This window comes from Felis catus, chromosome D1, assembly GCF_018350175.1.
Source record: "Felis catus isolate Fca126 chromosome D1, F.catus_Fca126_mat1.0, whole genome shotgun sequence".
Lineage (NCBI taxonomy): Eukaryota > Metazoa > Chordata > Mammalia > Carnivora > Felidae > Felis > Felis catus.
Window position 1 is genome coordinate 73,643,182 of NC_058377.1, and position 19,408 is coordinate 73,662,589.

Genomic DNA, 19,408 nt, shown 5'->3' on the forward strand with positions numbered 1-19,408 from the left:
ATTGAGTGGGGATGCAGGGGGAGAGTGTAAAGAGGCCAAAGAAATGCATGCCACAAGAGGTGAAAACTTCACTACAATTGAATCTAAAATCATATTGTGAGCTTCCTGGTGGCCATTGTGAAAAAAATGAGTAGTTAACAGAATTCTCCTTTGCTACAGAAGGAAATATATCAGTTCCTTATGCAGGCAAGGCTTTAACTGGCACTTGGTGCTAAAAAAAAAAAAAAAAATTCTTAGGTTGCTGTGGTCAGTTGTCTCTGGGCTCTGTTTCATCACTGAACAAGATTTCCTCAAGGCTTCCCAAACTAACTCCTTAGCAGGGCTTCACTGGGTGTGAACACTGTGCTGGGTATCGAGGTCAGTGAGGACCATGCAGGTGGTGGCGGTGGGCGGGTGCATGTTGGCAGAACTTCCCACATCCCTTTTCTGATTCTGTGCCCAGACGCCTTTGAGATCCGGAGGCTGTCCTCCATGTTCCTGCGGGTGAGGACCAACGTGGGCGTGCGGGTGCTCTACGACCGCCAAGGACTGCGGCTCTACCTGCAGGTGGACCAGCGATGGGTGGAAGACACCGTGGGCCTCTGTGGCACCTTCAACGGCAACACGCAGGATGACTTCCTGTACGTGCCCATGCCCGGAAGCAGAAGGAGAGGGTGGGGCCCCGGAAGGCCGGGTATCCGGAGGCACTGCCTGAAAACATCTTTCGCAAACTCCCTGGGTCTCTCACTGTGCCACGCATGCACCATTGATTATTTATTCTTCGGCATTTAAATTTAAGCGTATTTCTTTAAGGCTGTGGCCCACAGTCTTCTCTGTGCAAAAGACTCACCTGGAGAGCTTGTTAAAATGCTGATTCCTGGGTTCTACTTCTGGAGTATCTGATTTGGGTTGGGGCCCAAGAATTCTACTTTTAATATGTAACCACTGCGATTCTAGTATAAGAGATCTGCAGACCATACCTTGAGATCTGTGGACCATACCTTGAGAAATACTGTTTTATAATGAGGTCTTAAAATTGGTGGACCTCAGGCTGCGTTTGATTTGGTTCATGGTTTTCCTTGTTTTAATTGACTGTGAGCACCTTTAGATGAGCATAAGCCCCCTGTGAACCAATGATTCCAAAACTCCTGCTTTCTATCCCAGGTCAGTCTAAGCCACATGTCTTTCCTGCTTGGTTCTTAAGGGTTGCACCGTGTGCGCCTCCCATGTTCACGGGAAGGCTGTTTCCTAGGTTGAGAGAAAGACTATCTGAGCATGGATACAGTTTAGAAACTTGAGAGGGGACAAGAGTCAGACTTTCCTGAAAGGAGAATAAGGGGTTGATCTTGAAGGCTAGAGGTTCTGGCCAATTTTTCAAGTGACATGCATTAGGTGATGCAGAAGTAAACAGGAGACACTATCTTCAGCCAGAAATGAGAACTCAGATTCATTCAGAAAAACAAGAATAAAAAGAAACTGAGCTTTACATTTTTTTTAATGTTTATCTATTTTTGAGAGAGAGAGGGAGAGAAAGTAGGGGAGGGACAGAGAGAGAGGGAGACACTGAATCTGAAGCAGGCTCCAGGCTCCGAGCTGTCAGCCCAGAGTCCATTACAGGGCTCAAAGCCACGAACCATGAGACCATGACCAGAGCTGAAGTTGAATGCTTGACCAACTGAGCCAACAAGGTGCCCCAAAACTGAGACCTTTTAAATGCATGCACATTAAAAAATGTAGCATTCTGCTGTCTTGCCTGGTGGGACTGATGTTAGGGCAGCTGGCCAGAGTGGTGGGGGACAGACGACCCTGATTTAGTGTGTGGGCTGCCTGCCACCTTCCTGAATGTGAACTCTGGGCAGAACAGTGGCTGGGTGTAACTTGGGTGCTCTCACTGCTCTGGAGCAGTAGTGCGGGCATGCTGAGTGTCACACAGAACCTGCCCCACCCTGTGCACGCTATGTTGTCTCCAGTCTACCATCTCCTCGAGTTTGGTGACTCTGGGAGACTGGTGATGACTAGGAGACACGTTTTTTCCCCCTTCCTTCCTTCCTTCCTTCCTTCCTTCCTTCCTTCCTTCCTTCCTTCCTTCCTTCCTTCCTTTATTACCTCTTGTGTGACTATTTCCTACCTAGAGAGAAAGGTGAGGGGTGCAAAGGAGCTTTTGGGAACTGCTTATGGAAAAGGGAGGAGGAAGTCTTAATCCAGTGAAGTTTGGCTCATGGTGTCCCTGTTTCTCTCTTTCTGACATGAAGAGCTGGGGGCGGGTGGTGAAGATAGGGTAATGTGTGGCCGGCCCCAAGCCAGTTTTGAGTCCCTTTGGAGCCGTTAAATGTGATGTTATGTGATATGATGTGTGTGTGTGTGTGTGTGTGTGTGTGTGTGTGTGTGCGCGCGCACATCCATAACTGTATGTGTTTGAATGTGACTGTGTAGACCCTCTTGTCTGTTTACATGTTTGGCAGATACTTGTGCTCTGTGTGTGTATGTTGAGGGCATGTGCAAGTGGTGTATATAGGCCTATGTGTGTTACTCCTTTGGGTGGGTACATATGTGCCTCTGAGTGTGTGTGCTCATGCTTGGTCTATGTGTGTATACAGGAGTAGATAGATACTTATCTGGGTGTATGCTGTATGTCCACCTGGGTCCACACGGCCAAGTGTGTGAATGCGGCTGTGCCATGACTGCAGGTCCCCAGTGGGTGTGCCTGAGAGCACCCCACAACTCTTTGGCAATTCGTGGAAAACTCTGTCCGCCTGCTCCCCGCTGGTCGCTGGCTCCCCTCTGGACCCCTGTGATGTGCACCTGCAAGCAGGTGAGGTGAGGGGAGAGGGCGGGGGGAGTGGGGTGAGGTGGGACTGGTTTGAGAGGGGTGAGATGGGAACTCTGGGCCTGAGGAGGCTGGTCGGGTTGGGCAGGAGTGATAAGAAAAGGTGGAGCTGCAGAGAGGGGACCGTGGTTCCCTTCTGGTAAGGGTCAGGCAGACAGAAACTTCATGCTCTATCACTGCCACGTAGACACACGTTTGTACTGGCTCTCCCATCTCAAGGCAAAAGTCTAAGCCCTCACAGTGGCCCCACCAGACCCTAGCCTCTCTGCCCTTCCCCCTGCACCCCCAACTCTGCTCCGGCCACACGGGCCTCCTTGCTGTTCTTTCTGCACAGCCAGCCCTGCTCTCTGCTCTGGACCTTTACGCCTGCCGTTCCTTCCACCTAGAATGCTCTTCCCTCACTAAAGTCCCTCACCTCTTTCAACTTTTTGTTCAGACTTCATCTTGCCACCGAGGCCTTCCTGACCACCTGCTTTAAAATTGCAATCGCCCCTCCCACCCCACCTTCGATCGCTAACCTCCTTCCCCGCTTTCTCACTCTCCGAGGTCTTTGCCTTCTGCTTTGCCATATAAGTTGTTTAGTGATGGTCTCCTTCAACCACACTGTAAGCTCCACGAGGGCGGGAATTTTGTCAGTTTTGTTCACTCCCGTGTCTCCTCCCAGCATATGGATTCATGTCTCACACAAGATGGAATGTATTGCATGAATGCACTAAACACACATACACATGCTCACTCTCCTCTATTTTCTTAAAACAATTTTTTTAGCACTTATTCATTTTTGAGAGACAGAGACAGAGCACGAGTGGGGGAGGGGCAGAGAGAGGGGGAGACGCAGAATTCAAAGCAGGCTCCAGGCTCTGAGCTGTCAGCACAGAGCCGGACGCAGGGCTCGAACCCACAAACTGTGAGATCACGACCTGAGCCAAAGTCGGACACTTAACTGACTGAGCCACTCAGGTGCCCCCACTCACTCTCCTTTAATCATTTACACCCATGCCCTTGGCCAGCCACCGACTCACACCTGGACTGACCAAACCTACCCACCCACTCCCAACCAGCCATGCGCTCAGATCCCTGCTCACATCCCTTCTGTGCACCCACACTCTCTCCCACCCACCTTCTCACGCCAACAGACCCCTGGACTGCGGGGAGGCAGGAAGAGGCTGGGGCCTGGAGCACCAGGCAAACCAGACCCCCACTCCCTGCCCCTGTCCCTCCCGTCTCCAGCTTCCTATGCGGTGCAGTCCTGCAGCGTGCTCACCGGGGAGCTGTTTGCACCCTGCTCGGTGTACCTGAGCCCCGTGCCCTACTTTGAGCAGTGCCGCCAGGACGCCTGCCGCTGTGGGCAGCCTTGCCTGTGTGCCACGCTGGCCCACTATGCTCACCTGTGCCGGCGCCACGGGCTCCCTGTTGACTTCCGCGCCCACCTGCCAGCCTGTGGTGAGTGCCCCACACGTGTGCCTCTACGTGAGGGTCACTGGAAGAGCCTGGGCTCCAGACTCAAGGGTCCACCTGCCCCTCCCGCCCCTGCAGCCTAACACCTCCACCTCACAAACTGCTTCTCCCGTGTTCTCCATCCCCTTGGCCACCCAAACCTGACACAAGGGCATGTGGCACATGGCTGCTTCTCTGTTACCCTTGCCGCCAGTGCCAGTCCGTCTCCAAGTCCTGTCAGGCTTGTCAATTTGAGATGCAAATTCACCCACTTGTTGCCACCTCTGCTGCCACCACCCCGGTCAAAGCTTCCTAGTAAGCCTCCCCATGGCCTCCTCTCATTACAACCAGAGTGAGCCTTCTCAAGATCACTGGCTCCCATCGTCCTCAGTGTGCTCGTGGCTCGATGGGCGTGAGCTGGCCCCTGCTTCCCCCTCCAACACACACCTGGGCCACACTCTTCTCCACGTCTTAGTTGTCTCTGTGCCCCCAGCCCTAGTACAGGGCCCCACGCTCAGTAAGCTCTTAGCAAATGCTTATTGAATAAATGGAAAAGACTCCATCCTGGGAGTCAGGAGACATGAGTTCTGTTCCAGCCCTGCGGGAAATTGCTGTGTGTCTCTGGCAAGTTCCTGCCCCTCTCTGAGTCAAAGTTCCTCCAGAGGTGATTGGATGGGACCAGTGGTGCATATTAGACTCTCCATAGGAACTTTTGAAAAATGCACATATCTGGGCCACATTGAGTATCAATGAAAACAACATATCTGGCAAAGGGGACAGGCATCAGCATTTTTAAATGGAGACTTTGATGTGTAGCTGGGGTGAGAACTTGGCAATCTGGCTCTGGCAGGGAGCAGGAGACCCCAAGGGAGTGGGATGCTGGCCAGATGAGGAGAGGGAAGCTCTGAGTCTTTGGACAGAGGGCCCCGAGAGGCTGCTTAAGGGGGCACAATTGATCTTCACAGCTCATATGTGTTATAGGTGTGGAAGTGAGAAGGACGGAAGTGTGTGTAATACCCATCTGTGCATGTGTCTATGTGTGAGCGATGGCGGGAGGGGGTGTCAGGGAGTCGTGACTTCCACCCTCTCCCAATATCACTACCTAAGAAGAATGCCCTGCAGAGGAAAAGAAACACCAATGGCAAGGTCCAGGCTGAGCTTGGGGAGTGGGGCCCACCCCTGCCACTCTGCCATTGTAGTGTAGCAGGAGGAAGTGGGACTCTGGAGTGAGACCTGGGTTCAAATCCCAAGTCTGGCCTTGACCTGCTGTGTAACCTTGAACAAATATCTTCTCTGGTTCTCAGTTCTCCTCATCAGGATGATGGCTCCACCTCACACAGTTGTGGGGATGAGGGAGACAAAACACACAGTTTTATTTCCCACTACAGCACTGTCCTGTGAGGCCACCAAGGAGTATAGCCCCTGTGTGGCCCTGTGTGGACAAACCTGCCAGGACCTGGCCAGCCCTGTGGCCTGTGGGGTTGGTGGTGGCAGCGACCTCAGCGGGGACGAGTGTGTGGAAGGCTGTGCCTGCCCACCGGACACCTATCTGGATACCCAGGCTGACCTCTGCGTCCCTAGGTGAGTGGGCCAGTGTGACCTCTGTCAGATGGGGAGGAGGCTGAGGGTCTCTAGGGCATCTGAGGCTGGGGAGCCTGACTGCACCTCTTATGTCCCTGCTTAATCCCCCAGTCACAGGACGGAGCATGATGCACCGCTGGGTGGTCCTGGGTGGGCTTCCTCCCCCGGACCCCGTTCTCAGGCCTCTTTCCTCAGCTACGGCTCTTCAGCCCTCTCCAGCCTGGCTTCCCCATAAAACAGAACAGCACTCCCACAGAGACAGCCTCTCTCCCTTCATCTCCCCTCTCCTTCCACAAGTAGTTATTGGCCTCCTCATATGTTCTAGACATTTCTAAGCCCTGAAAGTTCAGCCAAATACAGAACAGAATCCTACCCTCATTGAGCTCACATTCTCATGCCAAAACAGATGAATAAATAGACACTTAAAGGGTCTGGTAGTAATAAGCTATAAATAGTCAGGGAGGGATTACTGTTATGCACAGAAGGAAGGCCTTTCTGCTGAGGTGACATGTGGGCAAAGATGGGGGGAACTGAGGGAGGAGTGTTCCAGGCCAAGGGGACAGGGATGGCTCTGAGGCTGGCTGTGGCATGTCAGTGTGGCTGGAGGCAGAGTTCAGGGCTGGTGATCTCACAGGATCCCAGAGCTGGCTGGCAAGGCACTTGGTCCCTTCCACAATGGGGAGAAATTCCCCTAAAATTCCACTGAGGGATAAGGCCTGGAGAGAGGCTCCTATAGGGGGTATATTGGAATCACTCAGTAGCCTTTTCAAACTACAGGATCCTCCCTTGAGATCCAGATGTGTGTCCTGCCCCCTCAACCCCTGACTTGTGGTTGAGTATTGCCAAAAAAGGGAACCTCTGAGGTTTACATGGGAGGAGGAATTGGAGAGAGAGAAGGTGGCTGAGAAGCACAGGGGTTGGAGGAGTTCAGACATCCCTTCCAGCCCCCAACTGGTCTGCTCCAAGGCCTGCACTGGGGCTGTGGGAGGTTGTGAGGAGGAGAAAACACAGTCTTGGCCCTCAGCTGACCTACAAAGAGGAGACAAAAGACAGAATAAAGGACCCTGTGAGGAGGAATAGACAAGATGACATATTTGGAGGGCCTAGTCTGGTGTTCAAAATGTTTAACAAGCAGTATGGTGTAGGCCATGAGCAATCAGGACAGATGCTGGGTGGGAATGAGCAGTATGGAATATACACCCTGTGTCCCTCCCTGACACAGCATGGGCTCAGGAAGCATGGCCCTGTTCTTACCACCTCTTTTTTCCCAGCCCAAAGGGAGGTTGGCTTTGGGTGGACAGAGACCAGTGAGGCTGTCCTTGTGCCGGCTCACTGGATGGCCCTGAAGCTGGGACCCAGCCCTGACCTCTGTCCCTGGTGCTAGGCTGACTTCCCCACTCCCTGGATATGTGTCACTTGTCACAGTAGATGCCATTGCTTTTTTCTGTGTCCTTATGGTCCTGGCTTCCGATGGCGGTTTGGGGGGGCGGTCCCTGCCCCAGTTCCTGAGTTGGCTCACTTTTCTCTGTTCCTGGGTTTTGCAGGAACCAATGCTCCTGTCACTTTCAAGGAATGGACTATCCCCCTGGAGACAGTGACATCCCATCTCTGGGCCACTGGTGAGCTCCCTAGGTTGCAGATTTAGTATCCTCTCTTTAAATGGAAGTTGCTGATTGAAGAAAATACAGCCTAGCAGACCTTTCCACGAAGCAGTGCCCACCCTCCACCCCTGCACAGGGGACCAGGGACAGAGTGGGGATATCTGTCTGAACCCTGCAGGGGCCTGAGCACAGTGGCATGCAGTCTCTGGCTTTGCAGTGACTGAGTCAGCTAATCCCAGTATACACCCCACTCCTCCCTCTCTCTGCAGCCACTGCAAAGATGGAATCATGAGCTGTGACAGCAGACTCCCAGGTAAGGTGGAAGGTGGGGGGTTCTTCTAGGGGCTCCTCCATCGTGGTGGGGCTATGGAGAGGCGAGTGGGGAGCTAGAGGATAGATCAGTACAGGGACAGCCCAGCCACATCTGAGTCCAGCCACACTGAGCCCACTGAGCCTGCTGTTTTCCTCACCGTCTTGGGAAAAGCTCCAGTTTGGAGGGTGGCATCCAGAAATCCCATCCCAACTTCAGCCCCATCCTGGCAGCTGTCCCTCCTGCTTCTCAAGAAGGAGAGGCTGAGACTATCTCTCCTAGGGGCAACTAGCTGGGGTGACTGGACAGTCCCTTGGCCTCCCCTGGGTCCTGGGTTTCCTTGTTCTGAGCTGTCATTTGTCTACTAAGGCTGACGCTGCCCAGTCCTGTGCTAGACTTGGGGGTCATAGAGATGGGGAGGACAGCCCGGGTCAGCAATAGAGAAGACGGTAGGGTGGCTTGGCACTGGATCAGCCTGTGAAGGATGTGGAGGTGGTGGAGCGGGGGACTGAAGTGGAAGGGAGGATGGGGATTGGCACAGAGGGGTCAGAGAATAATCACATGGCAGGTGGCAAAGAGCAGGGCCTCCAGAGTCTGGTAGCCCTGGATTCAAATCCTGCTCCATGCTTGCAAGCTGTGCCGCCCTGGGTAACTCACTTCGCTTCTCTGAGCCATCACTTCCTCCTTTGTATATAACCTGGATTTCTGTGTTCTCCCCATGTATGTATTCCTGAAAGCATTTTTTTGTTTTGTTTTGTTTTTGGTTGGTGTTGCTTCTGGCTTCAGATTTCTTCCTCTCATCTTCCATGGCTATTCTCTTCTCTCTGCTCCATCCCAGGCTGAGCATGGAACTCAGCTCCCTTTTATTGATTTCCCTAAAAACAATCACTCACACAAGGTGTAAGTGTGCACAGCTGACTTGACTGGAGGCTCAGGGAGAGAGAAGGGGTTTATGTCACAAAAGTGTAAGTAATGGGAAATTGACTTCCTTGTGGTTTAAAGTCCTCTGGCCACCCTGCCACACTGCATTGCTATCCTTTCTGGCTCTCCTCCTGGTCTCTTTGAGGCACTTCCTCTCACTTTATCATGCCTTTGAAAGCAGAAGTGACTTCTTTCCATGATATGGGAAATGGGGGATAACAACGCCTCATAGGGTGTTGCAGGATTCGGTAAGAAAATGCATGCAAAATGCCTGGAACAGTGCCCTGTGGAGAGCACATGGTACTCTGGGTACTGGTGGTGCATCTGGAAGCATCAGAGCCCCCTGTCTCCCTGCCTCTTCCAGTAGTTGCGTCCCCAGGTCTCCCTGGTCACTCCTGCCACCCAGGAGCCCACCCCCAGGCCTGGGTGTTCCAAGGCCTGATGAGCGTCCGTGCTCCTCCCAGCAGCCACCCTCTTCTCCTCCAGCCACTGCCTGCCCGGTGGGCCAGGTCTTCGTGAATTGCAGTGACCTGCACACCGACCCCGAGCTGAGCAGAGAGAGGACATGTGAGCAGCAGCTGCTGAACCTGAGCGTGCCAGCTCATGGCCCCTGCCTCTCAGGCTGTGCCTGTCCCCAAGGGTGAGTATCCATGTTTCATGGTCCCCCACCCCTGAAGGCTGGCAGAACCGGGGACCCACGAGGCAGAGGGAGGGGCAAGGAGTTCCTCACACAGCCATGCTGGAGGCGGCAGCCCAGGGCTGGCCGGTGCTGATGTAATGACTGGCACTGAATCCGAGAAAGAATGGCAGCGTGGGGATCCAACTGGAGTGGATTCTACCTGGCTCTTCTTCTTACCATCTGTGTGACCTTGGACAAGGAAGAGGCCCAACCTCTCTGAGGCTCAGCTTCTCATCCGTAACGTGAGAGTAGTAATCACAATGCCTACCACCCCAACAGGTTGTCGTGAGGATTACATGAGGTACTGGAGTAGAAGCACTGAATGGGGTGTGTGGCATGCTCCAGAGGTCCAGTGGGTTGAAGCCCAGGAGAGAAAAGCCATGTTTCACCTCTCAGCCCCTTTCCCTGTAAAGATCTGGACAAAACCCTCAGGTAGAGGGCTGGTGCCCCTGTAATTCGGCAAAAAGAAGGGCCCCACCCAGTGCAAATAGTCTCCTGCCCAGGTGCCTCAGATGCCACAGGAGCTGAATTCTGTGGGTGTGCCTCGTGGGTACTCGTAAGCTGAGGTGGCTGCAGGGGCCCCGACCTCCTGTTTGCCAGTTCTCACTCCTGAGAAGAAGGTGGGTGCCCAATCCCATGACTTGGCAACCTGGGGCTGTGTCCTTTAGCTGGTGCAGAGATCAGTGGTCAGCTGGGAGTTCTGGGCCAGGCCTAGCAGCCAAGGGAAGTGAGGGGGGGTTAGGGTGGGAAGGGGAGGGAATAGTCAGTTAGAGCTTTACTGTGTTAACAGTAAAACAGTTAAAACACCTTGTGTTATCACCTCCTTTAATCTCAGAGCCTTCCTAGGAGAAAGGAAGGATCATTACTCTCATTTTGCTGATGAGGAAAACTGAGGCCAACAGCAGGGTAGAGGGAAGTGGTTGGCCCAGGGTGCCATGACTCAAACCTGACTCTGCTTACTCCAGATCCTGCCCTTTGGCCAGAGCATGCCAGGTCTGTGAGCCCTGGGGTCTGGTCCCCTACACAGAGGTCATAATGTGGGTTAGGAGCTTCCCCTTCCCAAGCAAGGGCGTCCACAGGAGACTGATGTGAGGTCTCCAGAGCCTGCACAAGATCCTAGGCTCAACTGGTAGGGTGTAGACAATACTTGCTACCATGTAGGCTCCAGATGAGCTTGTGAGGAACGTCTGTTGTTGAAGGCCTCTTGCAGCACTGTCTTTATGTGCACAAGCCTGCCCCTCTGAGGACAGGGAGAGCCAGGGCCTCTGGAATCAGGAACTGAGAGTTGCTCACCGCCAAGCATGGTGGCCAGGTGGAACTGAGAGAGCTGGGCTCAGTTCTGCCAGTCACCCATCCTGTGACCTCTCTGAACATGTCCTCATCTGCACAATGAGGGCTGATGACTCTCTCCCAGAGGGGCTCAGGAATGAAGGATTCAGTGGGATCCCTCTTAATGACAGTTTGTGGTCTCAAACTATATTCCTCAAACATTAGTGTGCACATGAATCATTAGGGGTCTGACCCCGATTCGGGAGGCCTGGGGTGCAGCCTGAAACTCTGCATTTCTAGCAAGCTCCCAGGAGATCCAGATGCTGCTGGTCTGGGGACCACAATTTGAAAAACAAGATTCTAAAGCACTATCCAACATTAGGGATTAGTTTCACTCAGATTGCAAAGCCAGAGCGGGGTTTTCTTTTCAGTCCCCACGTTCCAAAGGGTAGGATAGAATGTGAAGGTTTCTAATTGCTTGGGTGACCTATGACAAGTTATGTGGCCACCTGGGCATCAGTTTTCTTGTCTGCAAGGTCCTGCTGGTTGTTTGTTGGCTGAACAGGGCAGTACCCAAGCAGGGCAGTACCCAAATCCTCTTCCTCTGCTCCAGTCCATTTGAAGTTCAGTTCAGGTCTTGGAGCCGTGCCAAGAACATCCACAGTCCAGAGGGCCCAGGCCAGTCACCTTAATGTTTGTCGCTAGCTGTGTGACATCAGATAATTCACTTACTTTTTCTGAGCCTGGGTTTGCTCATCTGTGAATTGAGGGTAGTAACACCACTTGAATGAGACAATGGCTGCAAGGAGCCAGGCACTGTGTATGTAGTGAGTGCTCTACTAAGACTTGTTCCCTTCCCCTTCTTAATATTGAATGCCATCACCTCTTGGGGTGTTTGCCACAGTGGCTCATAAGCTGTATGAAATGTCCTGTGAGGAGCTTACACATGTTCCACAGGGACTTGTCCAAAGGAAGTTAGTAGAGGAAACCAATTTGACAATAAATTTCATATATTAAAAAAACACAAAAAAATAAAAGCATTTGCTATTAGTAAGGGCATATTATAAATCTCACAATCTGAGTATTTACTGGTTACTTCAAAGGATTTGAATGATCAAATCCATTATAGGGAATAATAGAATTAATAATTATTGTGCTTTTTGCCTTCTATTTTGAAAATAAAATAATTTGTTAGTTTCAGTTAAAAAAAAAACAAACAAAGGAAATTATTAGAGTCTCAACTTGTAAAGAAAGGACAGGCATTTCCTACCATTCTGGAATGTTTTCTTGGGAGTTGAGATAAGGTTTCTAAAGATGCCCTAGTACCTTGGGATGCCTGGGATCCTCTGGGCCCCTGGGCCCCATACCTCCTTCTATGGCACTTCTAAGAATCTGGGTGTCATACATTGCTCCAAAGGGCCCTGAGCCACTGCAGGAGCCACAGGAGCTGTTTGTGCCACTCTAAATTTCTTTGCATCTGGGTGCTGAGCCAAGAGCCCTGGGGCCACTAAGTGGTGTAGTACAGTATATATAAGTACAGACTGTGGAGTCAGGCTTGAATCTTGATTCTACCACTGAGACTCAAGTAAGTTAACTAATTTACCTAACTCGGGGTTAGGGGTTAGTGTTAGGGTTTAGGTTTAGGGTTAGGGTTAGGGTTAGGGGTTAGGGTCAGGGTTAGGTGAGTTAGCTAACTTCCTTGAGTCTCAGTTTTCTCATTTGTAAAGTAGCACAAAGTAAGCATTCTAAGTGAGCAGACAAGCTTTGTGTTCCTCATTTGAATGCCAACATATTTGCAAATGCCCCCGAGAGAACCCTGAAGTGACAGGATCTCTGAACAGGTAAGGAAAGAATGCTCCATGGACTGAGGTATCTTGAGGAGAGAGGCCACAGCTATTGTCTGTGGTGGGCACACAGCAAGTGCTTAGGGATGCTGGCAGTTCTGCATAGGCTCAGGAGGGAGCAGTAAATGGTGAGCAGCAGAGAAGGCCCCTCAGGAGGTAGCAAGAGACAAGGTCTGGGCTGAAGGTGGAAGGCAGTGAGCCAGCCATTGCCGGTGCCTGATGTAATTATGGGGAAAGAAGGGACAGGAAACCAATATTTATTGCAATTCTATAGGCACTAGGCAGTGTGCCCAGGTCTATAATGAAATTCTCATAGTGACCTTGGGAGGAAGGCGTCATTATCCCTGTTTTACGCACGAAAATACCGGGGCTTAGGAAGGTTAAGTGTCTTCAGGGAAAACAGTGGATTAAACCCAGGCTTTTTTCCTCTGCTTCCTCCCACAATGAAATATTGGTAATAGAGTAAAAAAAAGAAAAAAACCCCATAAGTCCCCAGGGACAAAGAGAACAGGCATGGGAATGACAGTGATAGAAGATGGGTCAATAGTTTCTGAAGAAGGAACAAGGGTGGATATGTAGAAACTGACCTTGGTTTACAGCTGATGCTTGCAGAGGAGGCCCAGGAGAAACAACCTGTGTCATGTTGACAGCTTCAGGGACAGGTGGCTCCAGGCATCTCAGAGGGTGGGGTAGTGGGAGGGAGACAGGAGGATGTCCCCTACAAGTCTATGTAAGGAGCAGTTAACCCCCCTAAGCTTCCTCCCCCATGCCCTGAGGTCACGAAACGACCCTAACCCCATCCAGCAGGATGGTAAAAGTTTCTGTAGAAACCAGATCAGAGACTTTGATCTCAAGAGCACCAAGAGGGATGAGATGCAGAGTAAAAACAGGGAGATTAAATGAAAGCCTACTGGGACCTCAGCCCTCTTCCCCAGCTTGCTTCCAACAATAGTGGCACCGAAGCTCCTGTGTCCCAGGGTGGAGATGAAGAGGATTCTTCTCTTGAAAATGGGCTGGGCCAAGAGAACAAAAATCTACCAAAACTTACATTTTAGAAGTTTCCCAACAAAATGGTGGCTACTCTTAATTATGCAGTTTCCAGTCAACTTTTGGTGTTTCACTGTTTTTTCCCTTTGAATTTTTTTAAAGTGTAGCATAATTTATAAACAGTAAAATGCATAGATTTTAAGTATACAGCTGGCTAAGCTTTGACAAATTTAAATGGTCATGTATACCTACCTATGAAAAATATTCATTATTTGTTGTATCTCATTATTGTTTTAATTGGTAATTTTAATTGGTAATTTTAACTGGTAATTTTCCCTAAAGAGAATGAGTACTTTTTCATGGTCCCCCCCCCCCTTCATATATTTTCCTTTGTGAAGTGTCCACTCAAGTCTTTTGCCCATTTCTTATCTGGTTGACTATTTTCTTTAAGTTGTAGAAGTTCTTTCCTTATCAAATATATACATTGCCAATATTTTCTCCTTGTCCGTGGTTATTTTTTTTACTTAATGTATATTAAGATGTCTAAAAATTGACTATGAGCAGAAGTTTTAAATTTTGATTTTAATTCATCATTTTTTTCTTTATGATCAGTGTTCTCTGTGTCCTAAGTAATTGCAACTCTAAGGCCACAAAGACATTCTCCAATGTTTTCCCTTTGTAGCTTTACAATTTTAGCTTTTACATTTGATTCTATCACCTATCTGAAATGATTCTATATTGTAAAATGGAGTCAAGTTTCATTTTATTTTTTCTGATGGATATCGAGTGGTTCTAGCTCCATTTTAATAAAAGACTTTTCTCTCCCTATTGAATTGCTTTGGTACCTTTGTTAAAAAATCAATTGACTGTATAAATGTGGCTCTATTTCAGGACTCTCTATTCTGTACCATTGATCTTTTTGTTTCTCTTTACATTTTTTTAATGTTTATTTATTTTTGAGAGAGAGCATGAGCGGGGGAGGGGAAGAGAGTGAGGGGGACAGAAAATTTGAAGCGGGCTTCGCCTTGACAGCAGTGAGTCCGATGTGGGGCTTGAACTCACAAACTGTGAGATCATGACCTGAGTCAAAGTTGGACATTCAACCGACAGCCACCCAGGTGCCCCTGTTTGTCTATCTTTAGGCCTGTATCACACCGTTTTTTATTTCTGAAGCTATATAGTAAGTCTTGAAATCAGAAAGTGATAGTGCTCCAACTTTATTCTTTTTCAAAGATTTGGACACTTCTAGGTCTTTGCATTCCCATGTAAATTTAGGATTAGCTTGGGAATTTTTACAGAAAAGCCTCTGGGATTTTAATTGGTTTTGTGTTGCATCTAGAAGTCGGTTTGATGAGAGCTGATGTCTTCGCACTAGTGAGTCCTTCAGTGCATAAATATGGCATTATCCCATTTACTGGATGTTCTTTAATTTCTCTCAGCAGTGTTTCATAGTTTTCATGGAAAGGTTTTGGACATGTGCCATTGAATTTGTTCATAGGTATTTGATGTCTTTGTTGTTCCTTCCATCTAAGTTGTCAAATTTATGGACTTTACATCATAAAAGTATTTCTTTATTTTCCTTTTAATATCTGTAGGATCTGCAGTGATGTTTTCTCTTTTTCCAGATATTGGTAATTGGATTTTTTCCTTTTTTGTACTATCCGGTCTAGGTAGGGGGTTGTCAGTTTTATTGATGTTTTCGAAGAACTATTCTGGTTTCATTGATTTTTTTTTCTATTGTTTTTCTGTTTTCTATTTCACTGATTTCTGCTCTTATCTTTATTATTTCCTTCTTACTACTTACTTTGGATTTAACTTGCTCTTATATTTCTATTTGAGATCTTTTATTGTAATCTTTTGTTATTTCTAATATAAGCATTTAAAGCTATAAATTTCTCTGTAAGCAATGCCTTAGCTCACTCTAAAAATTTTGATATAACATGTTTTTATTATTTTGGTTGTAATCTTTTCTATTTCCTTTGTGATTTCTTTTTTGACCCATGAGTTATTTAGAAATGTTACAAAATTTTGAAATGTTTGGAGTTTTTTTTTATATTTGTTTGTTCCTGATTTTTAATTTAGTTTCACTGTGATCAGATAATATACTTTGTATGATTTCAAACCTCTGAAATTTACTGAGTTTTTATGGTCCAGAATAGAGTTGTCTGGGTGAACCATCCATGAATGCTTGAAAATAACATGCACTTTGCTGTGACTGGATATAGAGTGACATGAGCACATTACGAAGGCACACACATGAGTTGTGTCTTTCCACAATGTGAGCTTTATTCAGTCATAAAGCAAGGTTAGCATAATTATAAAGCAGGCTCAGTATTCCAAACTCAATGACATGTGTTTAACTCATGTGTTTAACTTGGCTTCATACATGTCACACAAAGCAAAGCACAAGACAAGTCACACAACAAACGAGATGGAATAAGGGTAGGAAGCTAATAAAACAAACGCTAAGTCAGACACACAGTTGAGATAAGGCCTAGGTCCGGTCCAGATCAACTGTTCGCGTTCACTGCTTATTATGTTCAAGCAGTGAACGATCTCTGTTCTGTTTGGAGATCAATCAGGCAGAACCTTTGGCAGCAGGTGCCTTTTTGAAGAGGGGTCAGTGTCTGAGGAGTCTGACAGTTTGCTGCAAAAATCCTCCCTTTTTAAAGGGATTTAATCAGTCTTGGGACTTTGCAGACCTCTGTTTCTGCTGGCTATCAGTTCTGAGTGTGTCATAAGCTGGTGCTGGTCTTGGTGATATCTGGTCTTGGCTGCGATGCCCTTACCTGCTGTCGTTGTTTGACACAGGCCACTGCTTGACATGAGTGATTCCATCTTGTTCTGTATAGAGTGTTTAAATTGTGGATTAGGTTAAGAGCAATGTCCGATTTTTCACATCTCCTACATCTTTGAAGAATTTTTTGTTCTATCATTAATGGAGTGGAGTGTTGAGATTTCCAATTATAACTGTGGATTTGTCTCTTTCTCCTTTTAGTTCTATGCATTTTTGCTTCTGCTTTTAAAGCTCTGTTGCTTGGTGCATGCCCATTTAGGATTGTTGTGTTCTCTTAATAAATGGTCTCTTCCGTTGCCATGACATATTCCTCCTGTTGCTGTTAATGCTACTTGGCCTGAAGTCTGCTTTGTCTGATGTTAATAAGCCACTCCATCTTTCTTATAACTGATGTTTGCATGGTATTTTTTCCTGGAATTTTACTTTTAACGTATCTGTGCTTTTACTTCAATTGTGTCTTTTGTAAACAAAATATAGTTGGGTCTTGCTTGTTTAGCCAATGTTACAATTTCTCACTTTGAATTGAAGTGAGAAATACATTTGGATTTAATGTAATTGGATTGGATTTAATACTACCATCTTGTTCTTTGTTATCTGTCTGTTCTATTGTTTTTTTCCCCATCTTTTCTTTCCTTTTGGCGGGCTACGTATTTTTAATATTCTATTTTATTTCTTTTACTTCATTTTAACTATATATCTTGGCATTTTTATTTTTTGTGTTTTTCTAGAGATTATAATACGCTTGTTTCATTTATCAATCTACTGTGAATTAATATTTTATCACTTTATATAGAGTATTTACACCAGTATACTTGCATTTACTTACTCCTTATCCTTTGTGCTGTTATTGTCATGCATTTTACTTCTACATATATTATACACCACCCAATTCATTGACCTTAACCTTGCTCTAAATGCTCAATTATCTTTTAAAGAAATTAAGAAATAATTCCTAAAGTTGCCTTTCACCATATTTTCCATTTTTGGAGCTGTTCATTTCTTCATGTGGATCTGAGTTTCCATCTTCCTGAAAAACTTCCACTAACATTTCTTTCAGTGCAGGTCTACTGGTTGTCCCATGAGCAACTGGAGTAAGAGGGTCAATGCCCACATTCATGATCTGTTTATTAATATACAGCTAGTGCCTAAGAGGCAACTGGCGTCTAGCCTGGCCGGGGGGATGCAGCTAGTAGAACTGAGCCTTGCTTCCTGATGGATAGCAGAGGCTTCTGACGTGGGCCAAGTCTGTCTCTGGCTTTTCCAGTTGCCCCACTGGGCACCAGCAGGATGGTCGTTGGGTACATGGTCAGTTTCTTTGGGATAAATGCTAAGAACCGCCCCTCGGTATCCACGTGGATGCAGGGTCTTCCATAGATGGCAGATATGGGAAGGGTGCTTTCCTGACCACCTGCTTGCTGTGTCCCTACAGCTTGCTCAGACACGGGGATGCATGTTTCCTGCCAGAGGATTGCCCATGCACTTGGAAGGGGAAGGAGTATTTCCCTGGGGACCAGGTCATGTCTCCCTGCCATACCTGGTAAGTGAGGGTACTGTTCACACTCTGCTTTTGGCTGGGATGAGGATGGATATGAGAAGCATGATCATGAGTACAGTCTAGCATTCCCCTTCCACCATGTTCATACTGATGTTGCGTGTTTGTGTGTTATTTAGGGATGTTTGTGTATATACAAGTGTATGTATAGATGGAAATTTGGGGCGGTGTTTCTGTAAATGTTTACATGAATGTGAGTTTGTGACCAGCAGGCTTCTGTTGAAGGTTGCTGGTGTTTGTGACCCCCTAGCCCAGAGGCACATAGTGGGAACTCCACAGGCAATGGCTCTGTCGTGGGTATTCAGAGTGTATGTGTGTGTGGGGGGGTGCCCTGCGAGCTGGTCTGGGCACATGTGTTTCAGTGTGTGCCAGCGGGGCTCATTCCAGTGCGCTCTCCACCCCTGTGCCTCCACCTGCACGGCCTATGGCGACCGACACTACCGCACGTTTGATGGGCTCCCGTTTGACTTTGTGGGGGCATGCAAAGTGCACCTGGTCAAGGTGAGCTCCTGGAGGTGTCTGATGGGCTGGCGCTATGGGGACCCAGGGCATCTGAGGCTGAGGACCGGTCAGGCACGGTGATATTCTAGACTCCAGTCTGTTGCACAATTAGGTGGGTGGAGGGATCTAAGCCTGGGGGTATGGCTAGCTAGCGACTGAAAGAAGTGCTGAGGAGCAGGTTCAGAGCTAGACAGAGCTCACCAGGCATGAAATACCCCACTGCATGTCCACTCACCATTATAGCCTTGCCCCATTGGGTCCCAATGGTTTTTCTATCTGTAGTAAGAGCTCATGTTTTCTAAACTTTTATTATATGCCTGGTGGTCTCCTGAGCCAATTTTGAGGATTATTTTACTTAGTTCTCATATCAACCCTATGAGGTAGAATATATTTGCCCCATGTTATAGGTGCAGCAACTTGGGCTTTGGGAAGTCAGGTGTCTTGCCTGAGATCACACATCTAGGCAGTAGCAGAGCTGGTGTCAGGTGTGAACCAAGAAATCTGATGGGAGATTTGGTGTGCTTAAGGAGTCACGTGCTAAAGCTGTCAGCTTATGCAAAAGAAAAGGGATGGTGATGTAGGGTGAGGGGCATAGTAGAAGCAGGATCCCCTCCAGAAGGAGAAGAGGAGTACCAACAGGGCAGGTGGGAGAGTGCCAGCGACACTCTCAGGGGACCTTGGTTTTGCTAAGGGCCTGTCACACTATATAATAGTAAGAGTAATAATAATAATGACAAACCTTCTATGGAATGAGTCTTATCTATGGAGGAGGCATTGTACTGGGGTCTTTCACATGATTTCTGTAACTCTGAGACAGATTATACCCATTTTAATTTTAAAATTTCAAAGGTAATGCATGCTCTTCACGGGCATTTAAAACAATATAGAAGCATATGTTAGGAATGAGTGTTTCCCTTTACACCTCTTCTGTTCTCATTCCCTGCTCATAACAGTCAGATGTGAATCCTGCAAGATCACTTTCCATAAGACAGACATACACACATATACACATGCACACATGTACTTGGTTTAGTTTATGTGCATAGAATTCTACAATTTGCTCTATTCACTTAACAGAACATACCTTAGTCATGATCTCATGCAGTCAGTACATACTCCTTTC

The 19,408-nt window shown here is 47.9% G+C and overlaps 1 protein-coding gene across 1 annotated transcript in view; it reads left to right on the plus strand.

Moving 5' to 3' along the window:
• OTOG (otogelin) overlaps window positions 1-19,408 on the plus strand; it is a 91,997-nt gene that overhangs the window by 21,571 nt on the left and 51,018 nt on the right. The window contains exons 17-25 of the mRNA XM_023239728.2: window positions 443-620; window positions 2,667-2,791; window positions 4,037-4,249; window positions 5,632-5,824; window positions 7,369-7,443; window positions 7,695-7,738; window positions 9,143-9,296; window positions 17,662-17,769; window positions 18,147-18,285. Coding sequence (XP_023095496.2) covers window positions 443-620; window positions 2,667-2,791; window positions 4,037-4,249; window positions 5,632-5,824; window positions 7,369-7,443; window positions 7,695-7,738; window positions 9,143-9,296; window positions 17,662-17,769; window positions 18,147-18,285 — 1,229 coding nt within the window. The remainder of the gene's footprint in view (window positions 1-442; window positions 621-2,666; window positions 2,792-4,036; window positions 4,250-5,631; window positions 5,825-7,368; window positions 7,444-7,694; window positions 7,739-9,142; window positions 9,297-17,661; window positions 17,770-18,146; window positions 18,286-19,408) is intronic.